Source organism: Coregonus lavaretus (genome assembly GCF_964263955.1).
Source record: "Coregonus lavaretus genome assembly, contig: HAP1_SCAFFOLD_372, whole genome shotgun sequence".
NCBI classification, from domain to species: domain Eukaryota; kingdom Metazoa; phylum Chordata; class Actinopteri; order Salmoniformes; family Salmonidae; genus Coregonus; species Coregonus lavaretus.
The window spans coordinates 327,077-355,001 of NW_028160424.1; the positions used below are offsets into that span (position 1 = coordinate 327,077).

Below are 27,925 nucleotides of genomic sequence, written 5' to 3' on the forward strand. Positions count from 1 at the left end.
GGAGACACTTGAAACCCCACCTCTTTAAGGAATACCTGGGATAGGATAAAGTAATCCTTCTACCCCCCCCTTACACCCCCCCCCCCCCCCCCCCCAAAAAAAAAAAAAAAACATATTGTAAAGTGGTTATACCACTGGCTATAAGGTGAATGCACCAATTTGTAAGTCGCTCTGGATAAGAGCGTCTGCTAAATGACGTAAATGTAAATGTAAATAAACACATATTGTATTTCTGTAGTTCTCAAAATCCATATGTAGCAGGCAAACCAGATCAAAATCTATAGTTTTACCAAACGGTTAAGTGATTAACCATTACGCACAGTTGGATTAAGTGATGGTCAAATGTATTTAAACAAATGATAAGAAAATCATTTGAAAAGTATTGTGATTATTACATTGTGAAAGGCATTTACTTTATATGAAAGGTATTTCTAGATGAAACACTGATTATGTTTGGTGAAAATGTTGGTGTGATTTTGTGTGTTGTACTTATTAGTCAATTGAAAATGTGCTTAAAGATTTTAAAAAACTGCCTTTTTGATGATCTGTTTTGAGTTTTGTACTAAGAGTTGTGAAATGTTACCACATACTTGTGAAAATAGTATGAAAGCAATTTTTTTAAATGTCATGTATATTTATAAAGACATTTTATTCTTCTCAAGATCATTAGCACAACATGATGTGAGCTCTGTGCTCTGTGATTTTGAGAGTGACATTCTGATGTATCTGAAGTAGTTTGCTGTATTGGAGCCAACAACAGAATGAATAGCTCAGTATTTAACATGACATTATGGAATGAGTTTAGCTTAAACTTGCAGCATTCTGAGCTAACTTTCACACTTTTGCTTAGAGGACATCTGTGGTTGTGAGCTGTTCATTTCCTGTATAGAAAAGGGAGAGAGTCAGAGAGCGTTCTTGTTGAACGTAAAATAATATCAGACTGGGTTGTGGTCCGGAGGACCCTGAACCATGAACCTGGTTTAAAATGAGAGTCTGTGGAGGTCTTGGTCTAGTACCCATCACTACATCTCTGTAGCACATGACCCCTCAAATCTATACATTTCTAGCATATGCAGTACTTTGTAGTGACTTTGATTTTGGGGTTAAACTAGTCCATATGATGCAATAGTTGCTATCTACCACTGAGGGGGCCATGTACACACAAACAGAAGCAGGAAGATAGTTACAGACAGTGAAGTCTATTAACATTAGGAAGTAGAGTCATTCTGGCTGGTACCTTGGTACTTGACACACATTTGTACTCAGGTACCATATAATATACCAGGCAGACTGAAACAATAAACATGGCTCTTCATCTCTCCCTCCTCCTCCTCTTCCTCATCCTCTACAGAGTCTCAGCAGGTATGTGTAACATGTTTCTATAAAGGCTGAAGTCAATTGGGTCAATTCACTGCAAACACTGTTTAATAAGTCTCAATCATTAACAAGATGTTTTATAGTGTATAAGCAATGGGATTTTTTTCTGGAGTGCAGATTCTGTTGAATTCCAACCTAAATGTGTTTTGTGTTGATGTGTTCACAGTGAGGTATGTGTCTGTGCAGACAGGAGGCTCCATCACCATCCCATGTAGCTATGATCTGAATCACATCAACCATGTGAAATACTGGTGTAAAGGATTACTTTGGGAAGGATGTTCTTATGTGGTACGTACTGACCATCCTAAGATCAGTGGTAAGGCCTCAATCTCTGATGACATCAACAAGAGAATCTTCACTATGACCATGACTAACCTGAAGTCACGGGACTCTGAGAATTACAGGTGTGTTGTGGAGATCAATGGAGGACCAGATATCAGGATACAATGGTTCTACCTATCTGTCACTCCAGGTAAGATCCCTTCACTGTTTGTATCTAGTAAAGTAGAATGAATAGTGCTCAGCAATGTCCTATGGATTGTCCTGTAAACCTGCAATGTCAAATACAAAATAATGACCCATTTATAAATATTGTTTTACAACAAATGAAATGATAAATGTGTAACCAGTCTGAAATTCATAGACAGAGCTATACTGTATACGTAGGTGCAAGAACTGACCATGTTTACAATTACATTATTTACAAACCACTGAGTAAAACAAGATTCTATTTGGGGTCATGATGGGGTAACAGTTGAACTAAACTCGTGAGGCAACTTAAATTCTTTAATAATCAATGGCTATATATAATTATTATGAATTCAAAAGACTAACAATGGATGTACCAATCACAGACTGCAGCTTTAAGGAATTTGTAAGGAGCCTGTTGTAAAAACACTTTTTTCTTCTCTGAATTCTTGTTTTTTACCTCTGTGTTCAGCTACTCCAGAACTCTATGTGGACCAACAGGAAGTGACTGGAGTAGAAGGAGGGAGTGTCACTGTCCGTTGTTACTCTAGTTACTCTGGATATATAAAGTGGTGCAGGATGGGTGGTGATTGTGTGAGTTTGTATTCTGGGACTTTACATGGAACATCAGTGACATTAAAGCGGACTAGTGATGCCAACAACAGAAAAGTCTTAACAGTGACTATGAGTGGACTGAAGATGGAGAACACTGACTGGTATTGGTGTGAAGTGGGACAACTAGAGTTGCCTGTTCACATCACTGTCAGTCAACAAACTGCAACACAGAGAACCACTACAATGACGTCAAGTGAGTAGATCAATCACATACTTTATGATCAAACATGATTCACTTTGTTTTATCCAGTGGCATCATCTGGAATTCATTTTAATATTAACTATGAATGTGATGTTGCTATACAACCTGACTATCTGGTATACCAGTAATTTCATTGATGGCATTGTTGTTTTACATCACAGCAACCCAAGCTCCAACCAATCAACAACCCTATGTCTCTCCAACTGCTGAGCCTGTTCAGACTGACAACACAAGTCAAGGAGCTGAGGGGAACATGGAGGACGTCCACCAGAGGTTATTATCACTCATTCAGCTGTATTATCCCACATATTATGGCAATTGGCTGATAATATGAACACAAAGAAGCGTTACAATTCCATCATACACTACAACAGTTAAAGCTAACCAAACATCCTCCTAAATGCATATAGAGACTGTTAGCACTTCCTCTTGGTAGAACATCTCTGTGGTTGCCTTGTGAGGAGTAGCAGCAATGTTGGTGTCATTCTCACTCATTTTGAATGAATTGCACACATAAAATTAACGTAATTTCAATAGTAATCATATCATTTCTTCAAGTTTCTAAACTTCCAAAGATACAATCAACCAAGGCCGAATGATAGCATACCTAGCTTCACGTTGAAATGATGGTGTTCGTTGTTGGGCAAATCAGATGTCAATGTAGCCTACATAAACCCAACCTCACTCTGAATTTACTTTCACATACAGCTTGTGTAAGAGAAGTTAGAGGAGTTACTTTCAACTATTTAACATTATTTAGGTAATCTACGCAAATTAGTGTGGAAACTGATCAATGTCTAAATGTGTTGACATGATAGTTTAGCTGAATTGAACACAGCTTGTTTCATCTGGATGGTAGACTGGTTGGCATCTGGATGGTAGACTGGTTCTCACTGAAGTGCATTACCCCATATATACCAGTAGGAGTGACTGTTCAGGACTGTGGCTTCACGTTGTATTTCAATATACCTCTTTATTTAGGTTAAAAGCATGACATTGAAACAATGAAGTTGATTCAAACATACCATTTTACTATCAACATTGGAACAAGGTCAAATAAAATATGTCTAATCATATCTCAAATTCAACATAATTTCAACCACCCAATCGAATATAGACAGAAAAATCACATTTTATGTTTTCAACGCAATTTCAACATACATAGTTTTGATGATTATGTTAAAAATAGATTGATGTAACAACCTGTTAGTCAGGTTAAGTCAATGTATTTAAGAGCTGAAAACAGTACTGGTTGATGACTTTTTTCAAACCCAATATATTTTTTACATTGATTCCACGTCACAATACGTTGAGAAATTACGTTCAAACAACGTTGATTTAACCAGTGTGTGCCCCGTGAGTTACCATTTCCTCTTGGGTAGAATAACATCTCTGTGGTTGCCTTGTGAGAAGTAGCAGCAATGTTGCTGTTATTCTCAGTCTATCATTTGCATGGTTAAATTGCAAACTTATATGATCAGAGGCCGTCTGCGCTCTTTTAAGGTCCTTACTACTGAAAAGTGTCTGTGTCACGGATTCTGCCGAGGCTGCTCCTCCTCCTGGTTCGGGCAGGCTTCGGCGGTCGCCGTCCCCGGAGTACTAGCTGCCACCGCTCTATGTTTCGTGTATCGATTGCTTTTGTCTGTCTGTTACACCTGTGTCTCGTTGAGTGTTGATTACCTGTATTATAAGTTCCTTGTTGTGCTCTAGTTTATTGTGTGTTGCTGCTCACTGCCAGTCTGACGGAGCTACGTGTTTGCTCTCTGTTTTGTGTTTAGTGTGTACGCGTGTCTAGCGTATTAGTTCCCTCACCTCTTGTTGTGGTCGAGGTCGTGTTCTCGCTTTTTCCTTTTTGGACTATTAAAGTCTGTTGGACTAAACCTCTGTGTCCTGCGCCTGACTCCTCCACCACATCCACATCGGTTGAACTGACAGAACAACACACCGCCATGGAGTCAGCAGGAACAACGGCGGCACCCGTAACACTGGAAGACCGGATCAACTACCAAGACGCCATGATCCGGCACCTCGGGGCCACCATGGACGAGGTGTCCAACACGCTGCGCCAGTTGGTGACTCGAGAGGCGCCTACGCACTCTTCTACCATCACATCACCAACGGCCAGTCCTCCTCTCTCAGCACCGGAACCCAGTGGCATTCGGCTCTCGCTCCCGAGGGCATATGACGGTTCTGCAGCCGGGTGTCAGGGATTTCTCCTGCTGGTGGAACTCTACCTGGCCACCATACACCCGGCGCCCTCGGGATACGAGAGCGTCTCCGCCCTCATCTCCTGTCTATCCGGCAAGGCGTTGGAGTGGGCCAACGCCGAATGGAGGGGAATAGACGCCGCGACCATCACCTACGCGGAGTTCTCCCGCCGCTTCAGGGCTGTCTTCGATCATCCACCTGAGGGGAAAGCGGCGGGAGAGCGTCTGTTCCACCTCCGACAGGGGAAGAGGAGCGCACAGGAGTTCGCACTGGAGTTCCGGACACTAGCAGCGGATGCGGGGTGGAATGAGAGGGCCCTCATCGACCACTACCGGTGTAGCCTACGAGAGGACGTTCGTCGTGAGCTGGCCTGCAGGGACACCAACCTGTCGTTTGACCAGTTGGTGGACATTTCCATCCGTCTAGACACCCTGCTGGCTACCCGCGGACGTCCCGAGTGGGGGTCGTCCATTCCACCCTCCAGCACCTCCGAGCCGATTCCTATGGAGCTCGGGGTTGCTGGCGCTAGAGAGAGGAGGAGAGGGAACCCGAGGGGGGCCATCCCCTGCACCACCTGTGGTCGTGGAGGACACACCGCGTCCAGGTGCTGGGGAGGGTCTCCTGGGAGAGGTGACAACGGGCCACGCACTGGGGAGTCATTTCAGGTGAGTAGGCGCCCCACTTACCCAGAGCTTTCTGTTGGTCACATGAGTATTCCTGTGAGATTTCCACAGGTGGCACCTCATTCCCAGCATAAGGCGCTAGTAGATTCAGGCGCAGCTGGGAACTTTATTGATCGGGCATTTTGTTGTAGGTTAGGAATTCCCCTTCGGCCGGTAGAAGCTCCATTTCCTGTCCACGCATTAGACAGCCGGCCGTTGGGGTCGGGCCTGATCAGGGAGGTCACAGCACCACTGACTATGACGACGCAGGGGGGTCATGAGGAGACCATTCAGTTTTATCTGATTGACTCTCCTGCGTACCCCGTGGTGTTGGGACTTCCCTGGTTGAGCACCCATGATCCTACCATAGCGTGGCAACAGAGGGCTCTTATGGAGTGGTCTGCCCAGTGTGTAGGGAGATGTCTAGGTGTTTCCGTAGGGGCGACCTCGGTAGAGAGTCCGAACCAAGTGCCCGCACTGCGCATTCCCCCTGAGTATGAGGATTTAGCACTTGTGTTTAGCAAATCGAGGGCAACACGGCTGCCTCCTCATAGACAGGGGGACTGTGCGATAAATCTCCAAACAGGAGCGGCTCTGCCACGGAGTCGTGTGTATCCCCTGTCTCAAGAGGAGACAGCGGCTATGGAGACTTACATAGCCGAGTCCTTGGCACAGGGATACATACGGTCCTCTACTTCCCCGGTCTCCTCGAGTTTCTTCTTTGTGAAGAAGAAGGACGGGGGATTGCGCCCGTGTATTGATTACCGTAGTCTCAATCAGATCACAGTTAAATACAGCTACCCACTTCCACTGATTGCGACGATGACGGAGTCATTACGCGGAGCGCGGTTCTTCACAAAGTTGGATCTCAGGAGCGCGTATAATCTGGTGCGCATTAGGGAGGGGGATGAATGGAAAACAGCATTTAGCACCACCTCGGGTCATTACGAGTATCTCGTCATGCCATACGGGTTAATGAATGCTCCTTCAGTCTTCCAATCCTTTGTTGACGAGATTTTCCGGGACATGCATGGGCAGGGTGTAGTAGTTTACATCGACGACATCCTAGTGTACTCTTCTACACGAGCCGAGCATGTAGCCCATGTGCGCCGAGTGTTGAGAAGACTGCTGGAGCATGACTTGTATGTCAAGGCAGAGAAATGCCTGTTCTTCCAGGAGTCCGTCTCCTTTTTGGGTTATCGGTTGTCCGCGTCTGGTGTGGAGATAGAGGTAGACCGGGTATTGGCCGTGCGTAATTGGCAAACCCCAACTACTGTAAAAGAGGTGCAGCAGTTCTTGGGTTTTGCTAATTACTACCGGAGGTTTATTCAGGGTTTTGGACAGGTTGCAGCTCCCATTACGTCTCTGCTAAAGGGGGGTCCGGTTCGTTTGCAGTGGTCGGCTGAGGCGGACAGGGCATTTGTCAAACTAAAGAACCTGTTCACCTCGGCTCCTGTGCTTGCGCATCCGGATCCCTCTTTACCATTCCAAGTAGAGGTAGACGCGTCCGAGACCGGTATTGGGGCAGTCCTGTCACAACGGTCCGGCGCGCCACCTAAACTCCGCCCCTGTGCGTTCTACTCCAAGAAGCTCAGCTCGGCGGAGCGCAACTATGACGTTGGGGACAGGGAGCTGTTAGCCGTAGTCCAGGCCCTAAAGGTGTGGAGGCATTGGCTTGAGGGGGCTCAACACCCTTTCCTCATTCTGACAGATCACCGTAACCTGGAGTACATCCGGGCAGCTAGGAGATTGAACCCTCGTCAGGCTAGGTGGAACATGTTCCTAACCCGGTTTGTTTTTAAGATCACATACATCCCAGGGTCCCAGAATGGTAAGGCAGACGCCCTGTCCCGGCGGTATGACACAGAGGAGAGGTCCAACGAGCCTACTTCCATATTGCCGGAGTCTTGTTTGGTGGCTCCGGTGGTATGGGAGGTCGATGCGGAAATCGAGCGGGCACTGCGTACCGACCCTACTCCCCCCGAGTGTCCTGTGGGGCGGACGTACGTTCCGCTCGAGGTTCGTGATCGACTTATTTATTGGGCTCATACATCACCCTCCTCTGGACATCCAGGTATTGGCCGGACCGTGCACTGTCTTAGCATGAAATACTGGTGGCCAACGTTAGCTAGGGATGTGAGGGTTTATGTCTCCTCCTGCTCGGTGTGTGCCCAGTGTAAGGCGCCTAGACATTTGCCCAGGGGTAAGTTACATCCCCTGCCCATTCCACAACGACCATGGTCCCACCTATCGGTGGATTTCGTAACCGACCTACCCCCCTCCCAGGGGAATACCACCATTTTGGTCGTTGTGGATCGGTTTTCCAAGGCCTGTCGTCTCCTTCCAATGCCGGGTCTCCCTACTGCCCTACAAACCGCTGAGGCCCTATTTACCCATGTGTTCCGGCACTATGGGGTCCCCGAGGATATAGTGTCTGACCGAGGTCCCCAGTTCACCTCCCGAGTTTGGGGGGCGTTCATGGAACGGTTGGGGGTCTCGGTAAGCCTTACCTCGGGGTATCACCCAGAGAGCAATGGGCAGGTGGAACGTGTCAACCAGGATGTGGGTAGGTTTTTGAGGTCCTATTGCCGGGACCGGCCGGAGGAGTGGTCTAGGTTCATCCCCTGGGCAGAGATGGCCCAGAACTCTCTCCGCCACTCCTCCACCAATTTAACACCTTTCCAGTGTGTTTTAGGTTATCAGCCGGTCCTGGCACCATGGCACGAGAGCCAGATCGAGGCTCCTGCGGTGGACGAATGGATTCGGCGCTCGGAGGAGACGTGGGACGCTGCCCATGTCCATCTGCAGCGTGCCATCCGTCAACAAAAGGCGAGCGCCGATCGCCACCGCAGTGAGGGACCGGTGTACGCACCGGGAGATCGAGTCTGGCTCTCCACTCGAAACCTGCCCCTCCGCCTGCCCTGCCGGAAGCTGGGTCGGCGGTTTGTGGGGCCCTTTAAAGTCCTGAGAAGATTGAACGAGGTGTGTTACAGGTTACAACTGCCTATAGAGTATAAAAATATTAACCCCTCGTTCCATGTGTCTCTTCTCAGGCCGGTGGTAGATGGCCCACTCCAAGAAGATGAGATAGGAGAGACCCCTCCGCCCCCTTTGGACATCGAGGGGGCCCCGGCGTACAGAGTCCGGACCATCTTGGACTCGAGGCGCCGGATGAGTGGTCTCCAGTATCTCGTGGAGTGGGAGGGGTACGGTCCGGAGGAACGGTGCTGGGTGCCCAGGAGGGACATACTCGATCCATCCCTCCTGACTGAGTTTCACCGTGGGCATCCCACGCGCCCTGGTCCGCGTCCTCCTGGCCGTCCCCGAGGCCGGGGTCGGCGCACGGCTGGAGCCGCGCGTCAAGGGGGGTACTGTCATGGATTCTGCCGAGGCTGCTCCTCCTCCTGGTTCGGGCAGGCTTCGGCGGTCGCCGTCCCCGGAGTACTAGCTGCCACCGCTCTATGTTTCGTGTATCGATTGCTTTTGTCTGTCTGTTACACCTGTGTCTCGTTGAGTGTTGATTACCTGTATTATAAGTTCCTTGTTGTGCTCTAGTTTATTGTGTGTTGCTGCTCACTGCCAGTCTGACGGAGCTACGTGTTTGCTCTCTGTTTTGTGTTTAGTGTGTACGCGTGTCTAGCGTATTAGTTCCCTCACCTCTTGTTGTGGTCGAGGTCGTGTTCTCGCTTTTTCCTTTTTGGACTATTAAAGTCTGTTGGACTAAACCTCTGTGTCCTGCGCCTGACTCCTCCACCACATCCACATCGGTTGAACTGACAGTCTGTTCCAGGTGCGTAGGAGTCAACATAACAATACTGGACGAGATAGAGACCAGCACACTGTCGAAAAAAGGTTGCACACTTAAAATCAACCTCATTTGTATAGTAATAATCTCAATAGTAATAATATAATCTCTTTATTTGCATGGTGAAGTTCCGCACGTGTATAGCTGCAAACAACAAATTATAACTTTTTCACAAATGATCAATTTATAATGATCTATTTTAATTGTATTTTTGATTCAAGTTCTTCTATGTAATCCATCAGGTCCATAGATGTGAAAGTCCTACTGATCTCTCTGGGCATGTTGGTGGTGGTGACAGCTGGTGTCCTAGTGGCATGGAAGATGTGGAGAAAGCATAGTAAGTATTTATTTAAAATATATTAATTAAATACATGACAATATGTTATAGTATTGGAATATACAATAGAATGAATTGTGCACACATTATGGAATGTACGTACAGTACATCTTCATTTAGCTCTGAGGAGACAGGTGGTGTTGAAGTGACATGAAACGTAACTGCCAATCATGTATGGGTCCACTGTAACACAGAGGACATTCATTTCTCCCTCTCTAGAGGACAATAAAGCTGAGAACCAGCCAACAAGCACTGCAGCGGTAGGCTACGTTCATCTTGTCTTTTCAATCATACATGCACCTTTCTATTCTTGATATAGTCATTTCCATACAGTATGAGTCTGTGTCCGTCTCTCTACCAGCAGGACCCATTTCCTGACAATGATGATGTAACGTACAGTACTGTCGTCTTAAAGAGGAAGACCCAGCTAAAGTTACAGACCAAGGTAAGAATGAACGAATGAAGGACATTCATTTCTCCCTCTCTAGAGGACAATAAAGCTGAGAACCAGCCAACAAGCACTGCAGCGGTAGGCTACGTTCATCTTGTCTTTTCAATCAAACATGCACCTTTCTATTCTTGATATAGTCATTTCCATACAGTATGAGTCTTAGTCCGTCTCTCTACCAGCAGGACCCATTTCCTGACAATGATGATGTAACATACAGTACTGTCATCTTAAAGAGGAAGACCCAGCTAAAGTTACAGACCAAGGTAAGAATGAACGAATGAAATGGATTTGACAATATTTTTATACATATAATGTTGTTTCAACGATGAGAAAAGGACAAAACACATCCAAAACATAATAGTCTACAGACTTATTCCCACTGTGGTTATTATTATTATTTTTACTATTATTATTATTACTATTATTATTATTACTATTATTATTGTTACTATTGCTATTATTAATATTACTATTATTATTATTATTATTACTATTATTATTACTATTACTATTATTACTATTACCACTGTGGTTATTATTATTTGTACTATTACTATAACTATTATTATTACTATTACTACTATTATTATTATTACTATTATTATTATTATTATTATTATTATTACTATTATTACTATTATTATTATTATTCCCATCGTGGTTGTCTTATTCAGACAGCTCACAGGCTGATGTTGTTCATCTAGTTGGATGTATTCTAGCCACAGCTTCATATTAAGGTACTTTAATAAATGTGTGCATTGGTTGATTGTTTAGTAAACATGTTCTCTGTATCACCATTATATAAATGTCAATTTCATGGTACAATCTATCATGACAAAATGTCCCTGTTCACCTCTCTACCTGTTCCTCCTCTGTAGGCAGCAGAACCAGATGATAATGTGGTCTACAGCTCACTAGCTCTACAGGTGACCACACAGGTCAGTGTTGGTGTCTCCTCTGTCTGTTGTACCAGATGATGCTGATCTCTCAACAAAGATACAGACAACACCACATTGCTATGTGTAGTAAACATCAATCTTTAAAGGTCGACTTTGGGCAAAAACCCACAAATAACGAATTTAAACTGTATAACTGATCAATGCACCATCATACCAGGTCATTTAACGCTTAAAAACAAAACAACAATTGTTGAATTTGGCTACAGAAGTGCCATTTCTTACCTGTCTCTCCAGCATCCGTCCAAAAACAAATCCTGTGAAATGACGTCAACACATACTGGAGGAGTTACTGGCTAGCTAGTGGCGCGCATAGGGTGTGTTCGTAAATTCACTCTGGAGTGCCAGAGGGGGCTCAGAGTGCGCTCTGGGCGTTCGTAAAATCAGTGCGTTGTCAGATTGTCCGTTGGTAAATTCAGAGCTTTCGCTCTCGGAACGTTCAGAGCGCACACTGGACGCTCTGGCCGAGGAGTAGGAGTGATCCGAGCGTTCTGAGCTCATAACAGCAGTCAAGCACCCAAGCTAACAGGCTAACGTTGACTAGCTTGCTAGCTACTTCCTGACAAAAATTAGAGAATACCTAACCCAGCAGAGCTGGTTAGGCTGTTTTCACGTTATCCAGAGCGATGGTGATTGTAACTGTGATGGTGGCAACGATTTAATTACGCTTTTTTGCCGAAGTTTACTGGCAATATTCAACAGGTGTTGAGCGTTCCTAAATTCATCAGTTTTTCAGCACTCTGGAGTAGATAGCCAGAGTGAATTTACGAATGCGGCCCTAGATTGACACATCGATGAACCACATTTTTACATTTTAGTCATTTAGCAGACGCTCTTATCCAGAGCGACTTACAGTTAGTGAGTGCATACATTATAATTTTTTCATACCCCCCGTGGGAATCGAACCCACAACCCTGGCGTTGCAAACGCCATGCTCTACCAACTGAGCTACATCCCTGCCGGCCATTCCCTCCCCTACCCTGGACGACGCTGGGCCAATTGTGCGCCGCCACATGGGTCTCCCGGTCGCGGCCGGCTACGACAGAGCCTGGATTCGAACCAGGATCTCTAGTGACACAGCTTAGACCACTGTGCCACTCGGGAGGCCCACCAAAGGCACAACCCATTTCTGTTTGAAAATTGAGAGAGAATCAAATCAAATCAAAAAGAGGCGGAGATGGACCGTTTCTCGTGCCAAATGTCGATCTTTAACCACACAAATCTTTCTTTGTCTTTTATTTTGCTGTATGTAAAACTTTATCATCACATTGTGACCAGCTAACCTCATTGCTATCAGTGTATCCATAACATTACAGTATTGAGTGTGACTGGGATGAAGTTGCCCCTAGACGATGATCTTGGGTCAGTTTTTTAATGTTTCTTACTTATGGGTAAGATTAGGCGTTGGGGGACGGGAAGCTGATCCTAGATCTGTACCTAGGGGAAACTTCACCACGGAATTTGTGACTGAATGTTTCTCTTCCTCTCCAGCAGAGGGCAGAACAGCAGTGACTGTCTGAGAGAAGACCTTGGTCGAGTCCTTATCCTGGAAAACTCCCCTCTCCTGTGTAACAACATATACATCTATCTGCCTCCAATATGCTTCTGGCATACCTGTTAACCCACCCCAGCAAGACCCCTCCAACCTTTTGTGTCCATAAACTACTGAATTCAGACTGTTGTGCTTGTTTTGATTATCACCACATATCTGTTTTAATCAAGGCCGCTACACACTTTACGCAAACTTCGCAAACGCAGCGAAGGAGCGTCGTTTTCTACAGTTCTACGTAGTTCTACATACTGTACTTTTGTGCGGCTCAAATGTTTGAACAGACCGACGATCCATCGCTCTGTTTGCACAGGGCAGGGATCATTAACTAGATTCATTTTTTTCTTGCGCGGATGGTCATGGGGACGGAACATAATAACAAATAATGTGTAGACTGCAAGCCCAAACAGATATAATATTTGACTAAAACATAATCATTTCAAACCTTGCATACATTTGTATACGATCACATGTATCTCTCTATTATGCGTGGGAATACTTTGGAACAGATTTCCAAAATTAAAATCACTTGGGGCTGATTTGCTTTTATGTCCAAAAAATATATATACATATTTAATAAAATAAAATCATCCACGGACCGAATTCTGGGAACCCTGGCATAGTTAATTGCCACCCACCTGCTCTAATGACCTTTCCCCTTGTCACTTGTTTTTTACATCATCATCTTATTGATCTCATGTAGTCAAATATCCTACACCTGTAACTAATCACGATCAAAAGCTATATTGCATTTAGTAATTTTGTTCAATATTTGGAGGAAAGAGCTTTCACTCCCTATAGTAAAATCCATCATAAATCAGCATTCCAAGTTGTTCTATCCAGCAGATAATGTTGCAGCTAGCATCATCGTTACCATGGTAATTTTAATGGTGGCGCCCAGTTAGCATTTGTTTTAAAAGTATACAGTAAATGTGTATTTGACAAACCCCCAGGTAATACATTTAGGGTTTGTATAGATTGTCTTATTTGAGCTTGTAAAACGTTTCCATTCCCCTTTAGGGATTAAAAAAAAATATATATATATAATGTTTATTTTATTTTATTGCACGATTATAGCAAATTATAGAATTAAAGAGAAACCAACTTCCTCTCGCATAATGGCTGAACTATCTTTTAACGTCTTCAAGAGGCTAAAATGTATTGATTAGGTTGCTATAGGTGTTGAACTAAGGTTGCATTTGCAATAGAAATTTAACAAAAAATTTTTTCCTTTGCTCGCTCACCTCACTTTTCAAGAAATGAAATGTGTTAAACATGTAATTAAATGTGTATGGCCTTAAGCAGGGTAGTCCAAGTCAATAGGCTATTTAGGCTACTAGGATCCCTAGTACCAGAGATATTGGAGGAATTCTATCCTTTCTATACCGTCTCTGCCTACGAAAACATGCACATTATTTAAAGATGAGTGAATGATTAACACGAGGTCCCCAGCACCGCACAGTGAGTCGACCAATTTAAAATAGAACTCATAAGCATTATTGTCTCTAGCCACTAAAACGTGCCACACCGTAGGCTACCTCTCCGCACCATCCTGTCAACCCCTCGTTCTTCCCAAGGGGGGCTGGCCCCACAGGAAAAGCTGATTTAGGTGTAGTAAAATCCATGCACTGTGTGTAGCAGGTAGTTCTCAGTAATTATAACATAATCAGACATATCTGCCTACAAAAAGTACATGACTGGTGTTCTCCTTTAATTTCCTTCCTTACTTTCTCTATGGTTCCTTTGGGACAAATCCTGCATTTTCACAGCTGATCTCGGACTGAACCATTTGGGTTCTGAGGGGATTTATTTATCAGAAAGTTACACATTATTTCATTTAGAGGAAATATATCCTAGCCTAATGGAATCTTGAAGATGACTATGTTAATTTTAGGACATTCATGTAATATATGTTATTTATAATAACAACCAATGTGTGTATTCATGGGAAATAAAGAAAAATGGTTCCTTGTTTCCCCATGGCTAGACCATTCCAAAGCCAGCTGTTCAGAACTAGCCCAAATATATTTTGCGTCGATATACTAGAGGACCACAACATATCTTTAATTATTGTAATTTATGCAGTCTTGTGGAGAAGAACATTGCTTTATGTGGATGTTACTTTGTGCCCCAGATTTTAACAGCTGGAACAGTTGACGGTAAGTAGCCTAGCCTACTACAGCAAGGTTGCCATGAATCGAGCAATAACCCTGTAGCCTACTGTTTTAGGTTGGTTATTTTGTTGCGACTGATGCTGATGTGCTCTTCCTGTGTTATATACAGTGGCCTCCTAGGTTATAGCTGTGTACGCCTAATACAAATAGAATAGTTTATGCTGCATATGCTTATCGTTGAAACGAGTACTATTTAGTGGTCAAATGTTTAGCCTATTTCCTATCGGACTTTAGGCTGCTGGCTTCCAGAGCGCTCGCTGTCAGAACCGCGGGACTGCGCGTTGACAGATGACGGGGGCGCGCTTCAACATCGGAAAATGTGACACACGGTCCATGCAGGAGGTAAGACAGCTAGCTGTTCGTTCAAAATACTGCCTTTTCGTAACTTTAGTGTCAGGGACAGTGTCCGGGTGATATTGTTGCCAAATGTTGTTTAAAGGGCTTGAATGACGTTCAGCTAGGTGTATGCTCAGATTCAGAAAACTTTAATGACCTCAATGAGGCCATTAGACTGAATGAGAATAATAGTCGATTTATAGTGAAAATAAGTTCACCCCACAGCTGTCAGGTACAGAGCGTTGCTATTCCTCTTATTTCTTGGAAATAAGTAGGCACTCCTCTCTCTGTCTCATGGCTGCTTCTTCAGACTATCCATATGTAGAGGTGTGTGTGTGTGTGACACATTGAAATGACTGATTAGGACTATTTTAGGGATCTGGGGCACAGGATGTTGGCTGTGAATATTATAGTCATTCCTCCTCTCTCTCTCTATCTCTCTCTGTGCTCATTGGATGGAAAACAGCAACCCTATTTTACAGTCCTGATAGTTGTTTATGGTCCTGATAGTTGTTTTACGGTCCTGATAGTTGTTTTACAGTCCTGATAGTTGTTTTACAGTCCTGATAGTTGTTTTGCGGTCCTGATAGTTGTTTTACAGTCCTGATAGTTGTTTTTACGGTCCTGATAGTTGTTTTACAGTCCTGATAGTTGTTTTGCAGTCCTGATAGTTGTTTTACGGTCCTGATAGTTGTTTTACGGTCCTGATAGTTGTTTTACAGTCCTGATAGTTGTTTTACAGTCCTGATAGTTGTTTTGCGGTCCTGATAGTTGTTTTACAGTCCTGATAGTTGTTTTTACGGTCCTGATAGTTGTTTTACAGTCCTGATAGTTGTTTTGCAGTCCTGATAGTTGTTTTACGGTCCTGATAGTTGTTTTACGGTCCTGATAGTTGTTTTACGGTCCTGATAGTTGTTTTAGAGTCCTGATAGTTGTTGTACGGTCCTGATAGTTGTTTTACGGTCCTGATAGTTGTTCAGAAACCATGTGAACAATGATAACATACAAACATAACAATAAGTTGTAGTGCTTGATTGAATGACTCCCAAAGAGCAAAAAGAAATGTGGTCTATCAAATAAAGTGTAACCTGGCAAACCAACGTAACTGTACCAGATCACCCCTTTTCTCTACCAGCTAGAAGCTATATGGTCTTGCTGAGGTCTATATTGACATTGTGCTCGTGATGAGCTGCTAGATTAACCTAGATGTCACTGCAGTGATGAATCCATTAGGCAGGATTAGGCGGCTGCCTATGGCGGCAGATTGAGGAGCTAAACTGACCAAGGCGCACTTCCAACAACAACACATAAACCTCACATAATTTTGCCCCCCTCCCCCCCTTTGTCAACGGCAGGGGCACAAAATATTTAGCTTGTCCATTCCCAGCGCGCCTCTCCAGGGTGCTGTTGGAGAGACTCATCGCTGGGGCGGTCCACCAACGTTCCGTCAAAACAATAATCTAACATAAATCATGTAGGATATGGTAGAAAGAGAATCTGGTCTTTTCTGTAGCCTACAGGCTGGAGATAAAATGTATGACAATGTAATGAGATTGACACCTTTTACATCATGCAGGATTCTCTGATCATATAGCCTAACCTAAATACAGTGGATTTTGAAAGTATTCAGACCCCTTGATTTTTTTACGCTACAAGCTTGGCACACCTGTATTTGGGGATTTTCTCCCATTCATCTCTGCAGATTCTCTCGAAGTTCTGTCAGGTTGGATGGGTAGCCTCGCTGCACAGCTATTTTCAGGTCTCTCCAGAGATGTTCGATCGGGTTCAAGTCCGGGCTCTGGCTGGGCCACTCAAGGACATTCAGAGACTTGTCCCGAAGCCACTCCTGCGTTGTCTTGGCTGTGTGCTTAGGGTCGTTGTCCTGTTGGAAGGTGAACCTTCACCCCAGTCTGAGGTGCTGAGCGCTCTGGAACAGGTTTTCATCAAGGATCTCTCTGACGGTTTTTGCTCTGACATGCACTGTAAACTGTGGGACCTTATATAGACAGGTGTGTGCCTTTCCAAATCATGTCCAATCAATGGAATTTACCACAGGTTGACTCCAATCAAGTTGTAGAAACATCTCAAGGATGATCAATGGAAACAGGATTCACCTGAGCTCAATTTCGAGTCTCATAGCAAAGGGTCTGAATACTTATGTAAATAAGGTATTTCTGTTGTTTATTTTTAATACATTTGCAAAAATTTCTAAAAACCTGTTTTCACTTTGTCATTATGGGGTATTGTCCGGTCCGGACCAAATCTGAACCAATCACAGACGTCTATGTTTGGTTCAGAATTTTGTCCGGTCTGAACCAGCCTTCATTTGGCCCAAACATAGACGTCTATAAATGACGTCTTTTCAACTTTCATTGAGAACCAAAAATGAGCCTGATTTCAACATCGGGAAAATACATATTTTCAAAATCTGGAAAATACGTATTTTCAACATCCAGAAAATAAGTATTTTCAACTTTCATTCAGAACTGAAAATGAACTTGATTTCAACATCCAGAATATACGTATTTTTCAACGTCCGGAAAAGACGCCTTTTCAACGTCCTGGAAAATATGTATTTTAAACGTACGGAAAATACATATTTTCACCTTTCACTCAGAACCTAAATTTAACCTAACTTCAACGTCTGAAAAATACGTATTTTACATGTCTTTTCAATGTCATTTTGCTCACTGGGAGGGGGCTTTTTTTGAGGGGGTCTTGCCTAGGGCGGGCAAGGACTGGCCCTGGATTAATCAGTAACTAAGTAATCTCAGAGCCCAAAACCGAGTCTTAAAGACATGACAAGCTACTCGATCTGTCACGGGAGACATGTAACTAATCTGCTACCTGAACTAAATCAGCTGCTCGATTTAACATTTTAATGTTAAGGCTAACTGTCTGTCTGTTGTCAGATTATGTGAACTCTGACCTCTGGGCGGTTGGTGTACTGATGATGAGGAAGCTAACCGTTCTAAACTGTTGACCCTTCCTTCTGCCTCTGACCAGGCCCAAGCACCATCATGCCTCAGGTACACAGCCTTGTTATACTACGATATATATACATTATACTTCATAATATATAGATACTTTACCATGATGAGTTGCTAGGTTACTAAATTAATGCTGGCTATTGTACAATATGATAACTGAGAGTCATATCTGCCTTTCTCTCTCTTTCTCTCTCTGTCTTCCTCCCCCTCTCTCTTTTTATCTCCCCCTATCCCACTCTGACCCCTTCCCCCTCTCTCTCTCTCCAGCCAGGTAGCAGTGGGATGGAGCCTGTCTTCGGTGAGGCGTATGGGACCAACGGGTTATCTGTGACCTTAGAGCCATTCACCATCTCTCCTACAGGGGAAAGCACAGAGTCAGACAACGTAGGTACAGTGGAAAACATTTGTGTCCCACGTCTGAATCAGTGGAGGCTGCTGAGGGGAGGACGGCTCATAGTAATGGCTGGAATGGAGTAAATGGAATGGCCTCAAACGCATGGAAACCATGTGTTTGATGTGTTTGGTACCATTCCACTGATACCGCTCCAGCCATTACCACGAGCCCGTACTCCGCAATTAAGGTGACACCAACCTCCTGTGGTCTGACTCAGTCCCTGATTAGAGGGGATGGAAGAATGAAAACCATCAGTGTTATTGACCTCTGGATCTGGAATTGAATACCACAGAAGTATAAATGATGTATGTGTATGTAACTCAGTGTTATATTGATAGACTTATAGAAGGACATCTAGATAGTGTATGTGTTTGGTCTCTGTGTTGCAGTGTCCTAAGGGTGTGGTGGTGATGTTGGGGGCCCCAGCCCTGTCCCTGTCCCTGTCCCTGTGTCGAGGTCAGCAGCCTGGATGTGAGCTACTCAGTGATCTCTTGGAGGACGTGATCACTGACGACACACACACCTCTGAGCGTTGCTGGGACGTCTCGGCCTTGGATGACATCACACACTATGCCAAAGGCAGCCCAGAGGGGGCGCCACCGAGCTGCGAGAGCTCCTCCGTCTCACCTGAGGTATGAGTTACTCTTAACCGCAGATTATCCGGATTAACATCCTCACTAACCTTAACCATTAGATCCTGGGAAGTCACTTCTGGTTCTGGAGATCTACAGGGTGTCCAGCCAAGCACTAACACAACTGAGGCAGCTATTGATTAGTTGAGTCTGATGTGGGTCCATGGCTAGTCCTTGGGAACTCTGACCCTGGTTTAGAGCAAACTTCTACCTACTCTGTTATGCTCTCCACAGGGAGACAGAGAAGAACCATGGTTATCCCTGAGACCAAGGGGCAGGCAGCCGAGGAGCCCTACAGACCTCACACCCTGTGTGGGGTTGGGGGCTGGACACCTCCCCCAGGCTGGGAGAGATCCAGAGTCCTGGAGCGAAGAGGCTGGAGGGCGGGAGAGTGAAGCTGGGGAAGATCTGCAGCAGGTGGGGCAGGAAGAGGCGGTACTTAACTACTCTCTACAGAGTGAGCCAGACACTGAGTCTAGTCAAGGAACAGACAGCGACATTGGAGAGGAAGAGGAGGAGAAGGAGGAAGAAGATGGGAAAGAGGAAGAGGAGAACGGGAGAGAAACCATGGAGGAAGAGAAAGGGAAGGAAGAGGAGGAGCTTCAGTCCCACGTGAGACCAAAGAAACGCCGGCGTTACTGGGAATGTAGCCTCTTCAGTGACCTGGGGAGAGATGGAGAGAAAGATAGAGAGAGAGATGAAGAAAGGGATGAAGTTAAATATGAAGGGGATATAATCTGGGGCCCTAGCACCCTACTCAGCACCATGTGCCTGAAAGAGGGGACCTCCACCAATGGTGAGACCTCAAGCCCATAAGGGCCACAAATGTACAATAGAATAAGGAAAGGAAGATGTAAAACATTTTTACATTTTATATGTTCATAATGCCTCAATTTATATACATTTTCAACACCCACAGTGTTGGAGACCCAACACTCTGGCAGTCTTAATTTATCAACACTCATTCGGTGGGTCACATACATAATAGGAAAGTGTTAATTTTAAAGGGATACTTGGAGATTTTGGCAATGAGGCACGTTATCTACTTTCCCAGAGTCAGATGAACTCGTGGATACCATTTTTATGTCTCTGTGTCCAGTATGAAGGAAGTTAGAGGTAGTTTCGCTAGCCAATGCTAACTAGCGTTAGCACACTGACTGGAAGTCTATGGGTATCGACTAGCATAATAATGATATCCAGGAGTTCATCTGACTCTGGGGAAGTAGATAAAAGGCCTCATTGCCAAAATCCCCAAGTATCCCTTTAAATCCTGAAGTATCCATTTAACACTGTGGGTGATAAAATTCAGAAGTACTATTTTCTGTGTACAACTGCTTCAACCTCGCCATCTCTCAATGATATTGCCACACACAAATACTTTGTTAGTGGAGTCTAAAGCATAGCTGCATTAGCTGCACTGTCAGTTGCGTCTTGAGTGCTTGAGGGCTTGGAAACATACAATTACATTTAGTCATTTAGCAGATGTTCTTATCCAGAGTGACTTACAGACATTGCAACTAAGTAAAACCGACCACAAACTCCTGTGTGTTCCAAAGGTAAGCGAGGCCAGAGGAAGGCCCGTCGCACAGACGCCAGTGACCTGACCCCCAGCCCTGGGAAGCTACAGAGCCTGGGGGAGCAGCTCCACACACTCAGCTCCGCTCTGGAGGACATGACTCCTGTCAGTGACCTGCCTGTTACTGCCAGGACCCCAACACGGAAGGAGAGGAACAAACTGGCCTCCAGGTACACATACACACTGGGACACATGACTTACCTGACTAACTATAGAGGCATAATTCATTTGTGGCTTTTCACACACTGCACTTTCAGAAAGTACATTTGATTTGTACAGCAGGGTGTCCCGGTTTGAAGTACCATCCAGTGCACTCAACAGAACTATGATGTATTAAATTCAACCTGCGTCTAGCTAAGTGCTAGTGAGGTCGAGTGTAGCGGAGCATAAGCTCTGGCTATAGGTTGGTAAACTGTCTCTCTTTCTCTCTCTTTCGCTCTCTCTCGCTCTCTCTCTCTCGCTCTGTCTCAGTTCAATTCAATTCAATTTCAATTTAAGGGCTTTATTGGCATGGGAAACAGATGTTAACATTGCCAAAGCAAGTGAAATAGATAATAAACAAAAGTGAAATAAACAATAAATATTAACAGTAAACATTACACTCAAAAGTTCCAAAAGAATAAAGACATTTCAAATGTCATATTATGTATATATGCAGTGTTGTAACAATGTGCAAATAGTTAAAGTACAAATGGGAAAATAAATCAACATAAATATGGGTTGTATTTACAATGGTGTTTGTTCTTCACTGGTTGCCCTTTTCTTGTGGCAACAGGTCACAAATCTTGCTGCTGTGATGGCACACTGTGGTATTTCACCCAGTAGATATGGGAGTTTATCAAAATTGGGTTTGTTTTCAAATTCGTTGTGGATCTGTGTAATCTGAGGGAAATATGTGTCTCTAATATGGTCATACATTTGGCAGGAGGTTAGGAAGTGCAGCTCAGTTTCCACCTCATTTTGTGGGCAGTGTGCACATAGCCTGTCTTCTCTTGAGAGCCAGGTCTGCCTACGGCGGCCTTTCTCCATAGCAAGGCTATGCTGACTGAGTCTGTTCTCTCTCTCTCTCTCTCTCCCCCCCCCCCCCCCCCCCCGCCAAGAGCGTGTCGGCTGAAGAAGAAAGCCCAGCATGAGGCCAACAAAATCAAACTGTGGGGTCTGAACCAGGAGTATGGTGAGTTTTTTTTATTTCTGCCGATTATAATCTGTGACCCAACTAAAACTGTTGTTATGGGTTCTGTTGGTGATCCACCCAGTAGAGAAAGATTGTGTTTCTAGCCAGGACCCTGTCTCAAGTTAGCTGGTCCCTGATCTGTATCTGCAGTCTTAGGACTTGGTAATACAGAACAATCAGATCTGGGACCAGGCTATTCTCAAGATGTGACCCAACCTAATCAACCAGAAGCCACAGGGTCCTGACCAGTGGAGGCTCCTCAGAGGAGGAAGGGGAGGACCATGCTACTCAATGAATTTCAGAAAAGTTAAAATAGTACAACATTAAAAGAGTTATCCTTTTTAGATAAAACTATACTAAATATATTCACGTCACCAAATTACTGATTAAAACACACTGTTTTGCGCTGAAAGTCTACAGTAGCCTCAATGGCACTCTCTGGGGTTGCACCATGGTGTAGCTGGAGGACAGCTATTTTCCGTCCTCCTCTGGGTACATTGACTTCAATACAAAACCTAGGAGGATCATGGTTCTCACCCCCTTCCATAGACTTACACAGTAATTATGACGACTTCCGGAGGACGTCCTCCAACATATCAGAGCTCTTGCAGTATGAACTGACATGTTGTCCATCCAATCAAAGGATCAAAGAATGAATCTACTACTGAAAGCATAAGCTACAGCTAGCTAACACTGCAGTGCATAAAGTGTGGTGAGTAGTTGACTCAAAGAGAGCGAAAGACAATAGTTGAACAGTTTTTAACAAATTAAGTAGAAGCAGCAGAGAGATCGCTATATTTCGTTGTATTTTTTTTTCTTCTTCTTAGTTTACCTTTCACTTACTTATCTAATGCGGTTAGTTTAGCCTGCTCAACAACCTGACACAAAACAGAGAGGAATGCTATTTATGCTAGCTAGCTGGCTAGCTGGCTATGGCTATCCAACGCTACAACTCTTCAAGTCAAGGTAAGATTTCTGTTTTATTAATTTATTGCCACCTGGGCCCGCTGGTTTAACTGCTAAACTGCTTGCTGTACACTGTACTGTGTGATTGTACACATGGATTGGATTGTGGGTTTACTAACGCGTTAGTTCTAGTTTGTTGACTATATCGTTACTATGGTGACAACGACGTAGGCTGTGTAGCGGTTAACGGTTATGGTATGAAGGTTTGGCTTGGAGAGGTTTTTGCGCTTGGTCATAGAGAGCTGTTGTGTTGTGCACTGAAGTCCACGAGCGAAGGAAAAAGATGAGAGGAGAGCGCGTAGATGCGAAAAGGAATTATACAATGAGGATTAGAGATGATGCCGTATTTGTCTGCTATGAAAGTGAACTGTGTGTGCGGCTGATCAGGGGTATATTCATTCTGCCGATTCTGTTGAAAAGCATTTCTTAAACAGAAGCAAACGGAAGTGGGAAGGACCTACCTGAATTTGTCCAATAGAAACTCTCGTTTTAGTTGCAAAACTTTCTGTTTGGACTATGATTACACCCCAGATCAGCTAGATGCAGGCAAGAGTGTGCAAGGCATTGTTGAATGTGTCACTGTCTGTCACCTTGATTACGCTAATTTGTCTCTCGACCAGTGCACCTACTTTATAAACTTCAATTTGTAGTCTAGGTTGTAGCAACCTCATGATGGATATAGGGCAAATTCGAGTATTATGTAGTAGCCTAAACATATCGAGCTGGGTGGATGGAATATGAACGACAGTCATCCAATATGCTGTAATAGAAATAAGGCCATGCTCATAAAAAATTTAATCCACCTCCCTGATCTTAAACGGCACCGACAGCCACTGGTCCTAACACACTGTTGTAGATAATTATCTGTTTCATACAATCATTTTTCACACTTTAAATATACATTTGTATTATTTAATTTATACTGAGACTTTCCATGGGAACCTAGCCTGTATGCAGCCATTTTAGCTCATTCAGTCGATCCTTCATGTCTCTGGTGGTGTAATTCATTCAGATGGCCTGTTGGGGGCGGTGCTGCAGATTAAGGAGCTGATCCGCCAGAGAGTGGAGAACAGAGAAGAAGACACAGAGAGAGGATCTCTGAGAGAGAGACTGGAGGACATTCTGAAGGAATCAGCTGGTGAGTAGTGAGTATGTAGTCTGTTTGGACTTTCATGAGACCCTGTGAGTGTGACTGTATTTTAATGTAAGTATGTTAATTGTGTGGATGTGTGGGTATTTGTGTGCATGCATGATTGCGTGTGCTCAGGGCCACGTGTAGCAGGGCGAGGCAAAGCATTTGTGGAGAGGATCTTGACGAACGCTGCCGGAAAGAGCACCAGAGAGATTAAGGGAGAAGGAGGGTCATCAGACCCTAGCCACTAACCTCTTCTCCCCACCAGAGTCACTATCCCACCCCTTCTTGCTTCACTTTGCACTTTCTAACATGGAGAGAAGATAGGAAGGACAGACAGACAGACAGCCAGACAGATAGACACACAGACAGGCAGACAGGCAGACAGGCACACAGACAGGCAGACAGACAGACAGGCAGGCAGGCACACAGACAGACACACAGACAGGCAGACAGACAGACAGGCAGGCAGACAGACACACAGACAGACAGACAGACACACAGACAGGCAGACACACTGACAGGCAGGCAGACAGACAGACAGACAGACAGACACAGACAGGCACGCAGGCAGGCAGGCAGGCAGACAGACAGACAGACAGGCAGACAGACACACAGGCAGACAGACACACAGGCAGACAGACAGACAGACAGACAGACAGACAGACAGACAGACAGACAGAGACATGCACACTCTTAGATAGTGAGGATCTGCTGTGTCATGGCCTCTAGCTGTTACAGTATAGTTGATGAGTTAACATATGGCATGTTTGTTTAAGATTGTGTGCATGTGTTTGTGAGTGTGTGTGTGTGTGTGAGGGAGTGTGCATTATTCCAGTGTATCTATTGCGTTATGTACTATAGTATATCCTATCGTGCCTAAAGGAGGACACTGTGTGCTGCTAGCTAGTCATAGTCACTATGTATTCTGGGAGAAGTGACAGTGAGTATGGGGCTTATAACAGTGGACATGATGACTAAGCTGTTTATCTTGACGTCCATTTTGAATCGTACTGTAAACCAAAAGTGCATAGATAAACAGACTTTGGCATCATGTGAATGTTGCACAATGCTTCTCAAAGATGCTGAAAGCTGCTTGCATGGTAGTTTTATATGTCTCTACAGATCCTCTTTAAAACTGATATCATAATGTACTGCCCTGCTCTACAGATGAACCTGTGTAGGGAGGATAAAAATAACCTTAAACCAGGGATGGGTAACTCCGGTCCTCAGGAGGGCGCTGTGTTTGCTGGTTTTAGTGTTTTCCTGTAAATCAGTGACTGACTGCTACCTGGGAAACCTGGGCCCATATTCACAAAGAGTCTCAGAGCAGGAGTGCTGATCTAGGATCAGTAGATTATAATGAATAGGATTACATAGACAAGGTGGGACCTGATCCTAGGTCAGCACTCCTGCTCTGAGATGCTTTTTTAACATGGGTCCAGGCGTGTTTTCTCTCGGCAATGAGTGATATTAATTGATTAAGTGCCACAGGGAGAAGAGAGAACAGCGAACACTGCTGCACCCCTGAGTACTAGAGTTGTCCATCCCTGTCCTAAACCCACAGTACTGTAACTGTTAGAGAGATCCACATCTATGGTTTCAAATCTGATTCTATTGATCTATCTAATTCATCTATGTGATTCATCTATGTGATTCATCTATGTGATTCATCTATGTGATTCATCTATCTGATTCATCTATTTAGGTCCATGGTGCTTTTTGTAGCCTGTGCCATTGACTGTTCTTTGAGAGCAATATATTAACACGCGCACCACCACATCTCTCTCTGCTTCTCTTTGTGTTGCTAGATTATAGAAAACACAACTCATTCAGTGATAACAAATACCCTCCCCTACAAACCTGAACATTTACTATTCTCTCATTAGCTAAATGGAAATGAGTACATCTGTCCTGCAGTGATTTCTGAGAGGAAAGGTCTGTGGCCATTCAGTGAGTATAGTCCCTTTAATCCCAGGCCTGTATTCATAAAGCGTTTTAAAGTGCTGATCTAGGATGAGTTTTGCCTTTTAGATCATGATGAATAGGATTATCTGGACAGGGGGGACCTGATCCTAGATCAGCTTTTATTTACATTTTTGTCCAGATAGCTAGATGAGACACTCCTACTCTGAGACTCTTTATAGAAATGGACCCAGAGCTTTCCTGCACTCCTAGTCCTGTCATTTCACTTAATGTACTTGAACGTAGGAGCACAGTAGTCTATTTACTTGAAAGATGGAGCACATTGAGAAATACAAGGTCCTGCTATATCTTTACTAACACTGCAGGGGTCATGAACTGCCCGGCCACAGATCTTGGCAATAATCCTCAATTGGATGGACAAGTGACCATATCCTCAATTAATCCCAAACAATAATCTCAAATAATAATGGAAAATGTTTTTAACTGCTCACAAAAGTATTATGTCTTAACATGTATGCACAAACACACACATGAAAATAAGTGATAAAAATAACATGTCATATAGATGATCATAACTAATGATCATAACTACCAGATCCACAGCACATTTATTGAACTGATTTATTGAATGTATAGATTTTTAAAGAAGCACTGTATATCATGATCAAGGAAACAGATTTGTCTGGGAAATTAACATGAATGGAGTTATAGAGCTTAACAGACCAGTTATAGGCTTTAGCAGACCAGAGGCAGTCGTTCCAGAAAGCTGTGTATTGTCCAGTCATTACATTTACATTGTAGACATTTAGCAGATGCTCTTATCCAGAGCGACTCACAGTTAGTGAGTGCATACATTTTCATACTGTTATCTGCTAGAATAGTTATTCCCAGTCTTACTTAAGCCTTAACCTATTCATCTGAGCTTGCAGTAGTTAACATGTAATAAGCCATTTATAATGTGTTATAAACCCTTTATAAACATGTATGAAACATTTATTAGCTCTGGGACTGTGCATGAAAAAGATAAACACACTAAAAAAGTCTCATTCAAATAGAAACACATTATTGTTTCGTTCAGGCTGTTCAGTCGGTTCAGTCTGTTCAGTCGGTTCAGTCTGTTCAGTCTGTTCGGTCTGTTCAGTCTGTTCAGTCTGTTCGGTCTGTTCAGTCTGTTCGGTCTGTTCGGTCTGTTCAGTCTGTTCGGTCTGTTCAGTCTGTTCAGTCTGTTCAGTCTGTTCAGTCTGTTCGGTCTGTTCAGTCTGTTCAGTCTGTTCAGTCTGTTCAGTCTGTTCAGTCTGTTCAGTCTGTTCGGTCTGTTCAGTCTGTTCAGTCTGTTCGGTCTGTTCAGTCTGTTCAGTCTGTTCAGTCTGTTCAGTCTGTTCGGTCTGTTCAGTCTGTTCAGTCTGTTCAGTCTGTTCAGTCTGTTCAGTCTGTTCAGTCTGTTCAGTCTGTTCGGTCTGTTCGGTCTGTTCAGGCTGTTCAGGCTGTTCAGGCTGTTCAGTCTTTTTAAATGTCTATTTTACTATCTTGAAGCTGCTGCTATGTCAATAAAAATCTATATTCTTAAAATGTCAAGTGTGAATTGATGAATTGATTCTATGGTCTATGTGTGCTTCCATCTTCATTGAAATAATCAATGGGTGGGTCCATAAATAACAATTTTTTGTAAATGAGCTATTGGTCTGCACACACAGCAAAACTACACACACACGCACACGCACACACACACACACACACACACACACACACACACACACACACACACACACACACACACACACATGCACAACTAACCAGACTCCTTGTTTTCTGTAAACCTGCACCTCTGAGTCACCTGTTGAGGGTAAAGTGCAGCTCAATGCTGTAACATTCCGTTTTCTAGAGTTCAGCTCTGTTGGATCCACAACGGAACTCTGGGATTTGGTTAGAGATATTGAAATATCTTGAGAAATCTTTGGTTAGAGATATTGATATACCATCAAAAATGAAAAACAA

At 44.0% G+C, this 27,925-nt stretch overlaps 2 protein-coding genes across 4 annotated transcripts; both read left to right on the plus strand.

Moving 5' to 3' along the window:
• Nucleotides 1-1,280: 1,280 nt before the first annotated feature.
• LOC311121841 (polymeric immunoglobulin receptor-like) lies at nucleotides 1,281-12,593 on the plus strand (the record flags this gene model as incomplete). The annotated part of the gene is made up of 9 exons (XM_084196282.1): nucleotides 1,281-1,362; nucleotides 1,544-1,849; nucleotides 2,318-2,653; nucleotides 2,824-2,935; nucleotides 9,580-9,674; nucleotides 9,894-9,934; nucleotides 10,039-10,119; nucleotides 11,004-11,063; nucleotides 12,576-12,593. The coding sequence occupies exons 1-9, from the start codon at nucleotides 1,305-1,307 to the stop codon at nucleotides 12,591-12,593; spliced, it is 1,107 nt and encodes a 368-aa protein (XP_084052408.1). The 5' UTR covers nucleotides 1,281-1,304.
• Nucleotides 12,594-14,668: 2,075 nt separating this feature from the next.
• Nucleotides 14,669-27,461, plus strand: LOC311121848 (uncharacterized protein). Of its 3 annotated transcripts, none has more exons than XM_084196286.1 (10): nucleotides 14,669-14,789; nucleotides 15,039-15,146; nucleotides 18,053-18,169; nucleotides 18,398-18,514; nucleotides 18,914-19,156; nucleotides 19,391-19,952; nucleotides 20,713-20,902; nucleotides 21,833-21,906; nucleotides 23,885-24,010; nucleotides 24,140-27,461. In XM_084196286.1, the coding sequence occupies exons 3-10, from the start codon at nucleotides 18,161-18,163 to the stop codon at nucleotides 24,253-24,255; spliced, it is 1,437 nt and encodes a 478-aa protein (XP_084052412.1). In that variant the 5' UTR covers nucleotides 14,669-14,789; nucleotides 15,039-15,146; nucleotides 18,053-18,160; the 3' UTR covers nucleotides 24,256-27,461. The 3 variants fall into 3 exon arrangements, with proteins under 3 accessions (XP_084052412.1, XP_084052413.1, XP_084052414.1); XM_084196287.1 differs by having other exon boundaries at nucleotides 18,402-18,514; XM_084196288.1 differs by lacking the exons at nucleotides 14,669-14,789; nucleotides 15,039-15,146; nucleotides 18,053-18,169 and having other exon boundaries at nucleotides 18,451-18,518.
• The last annotated feature ends 464 nt before the right edge of the window (nucleotides 27,462-27,925 follow it).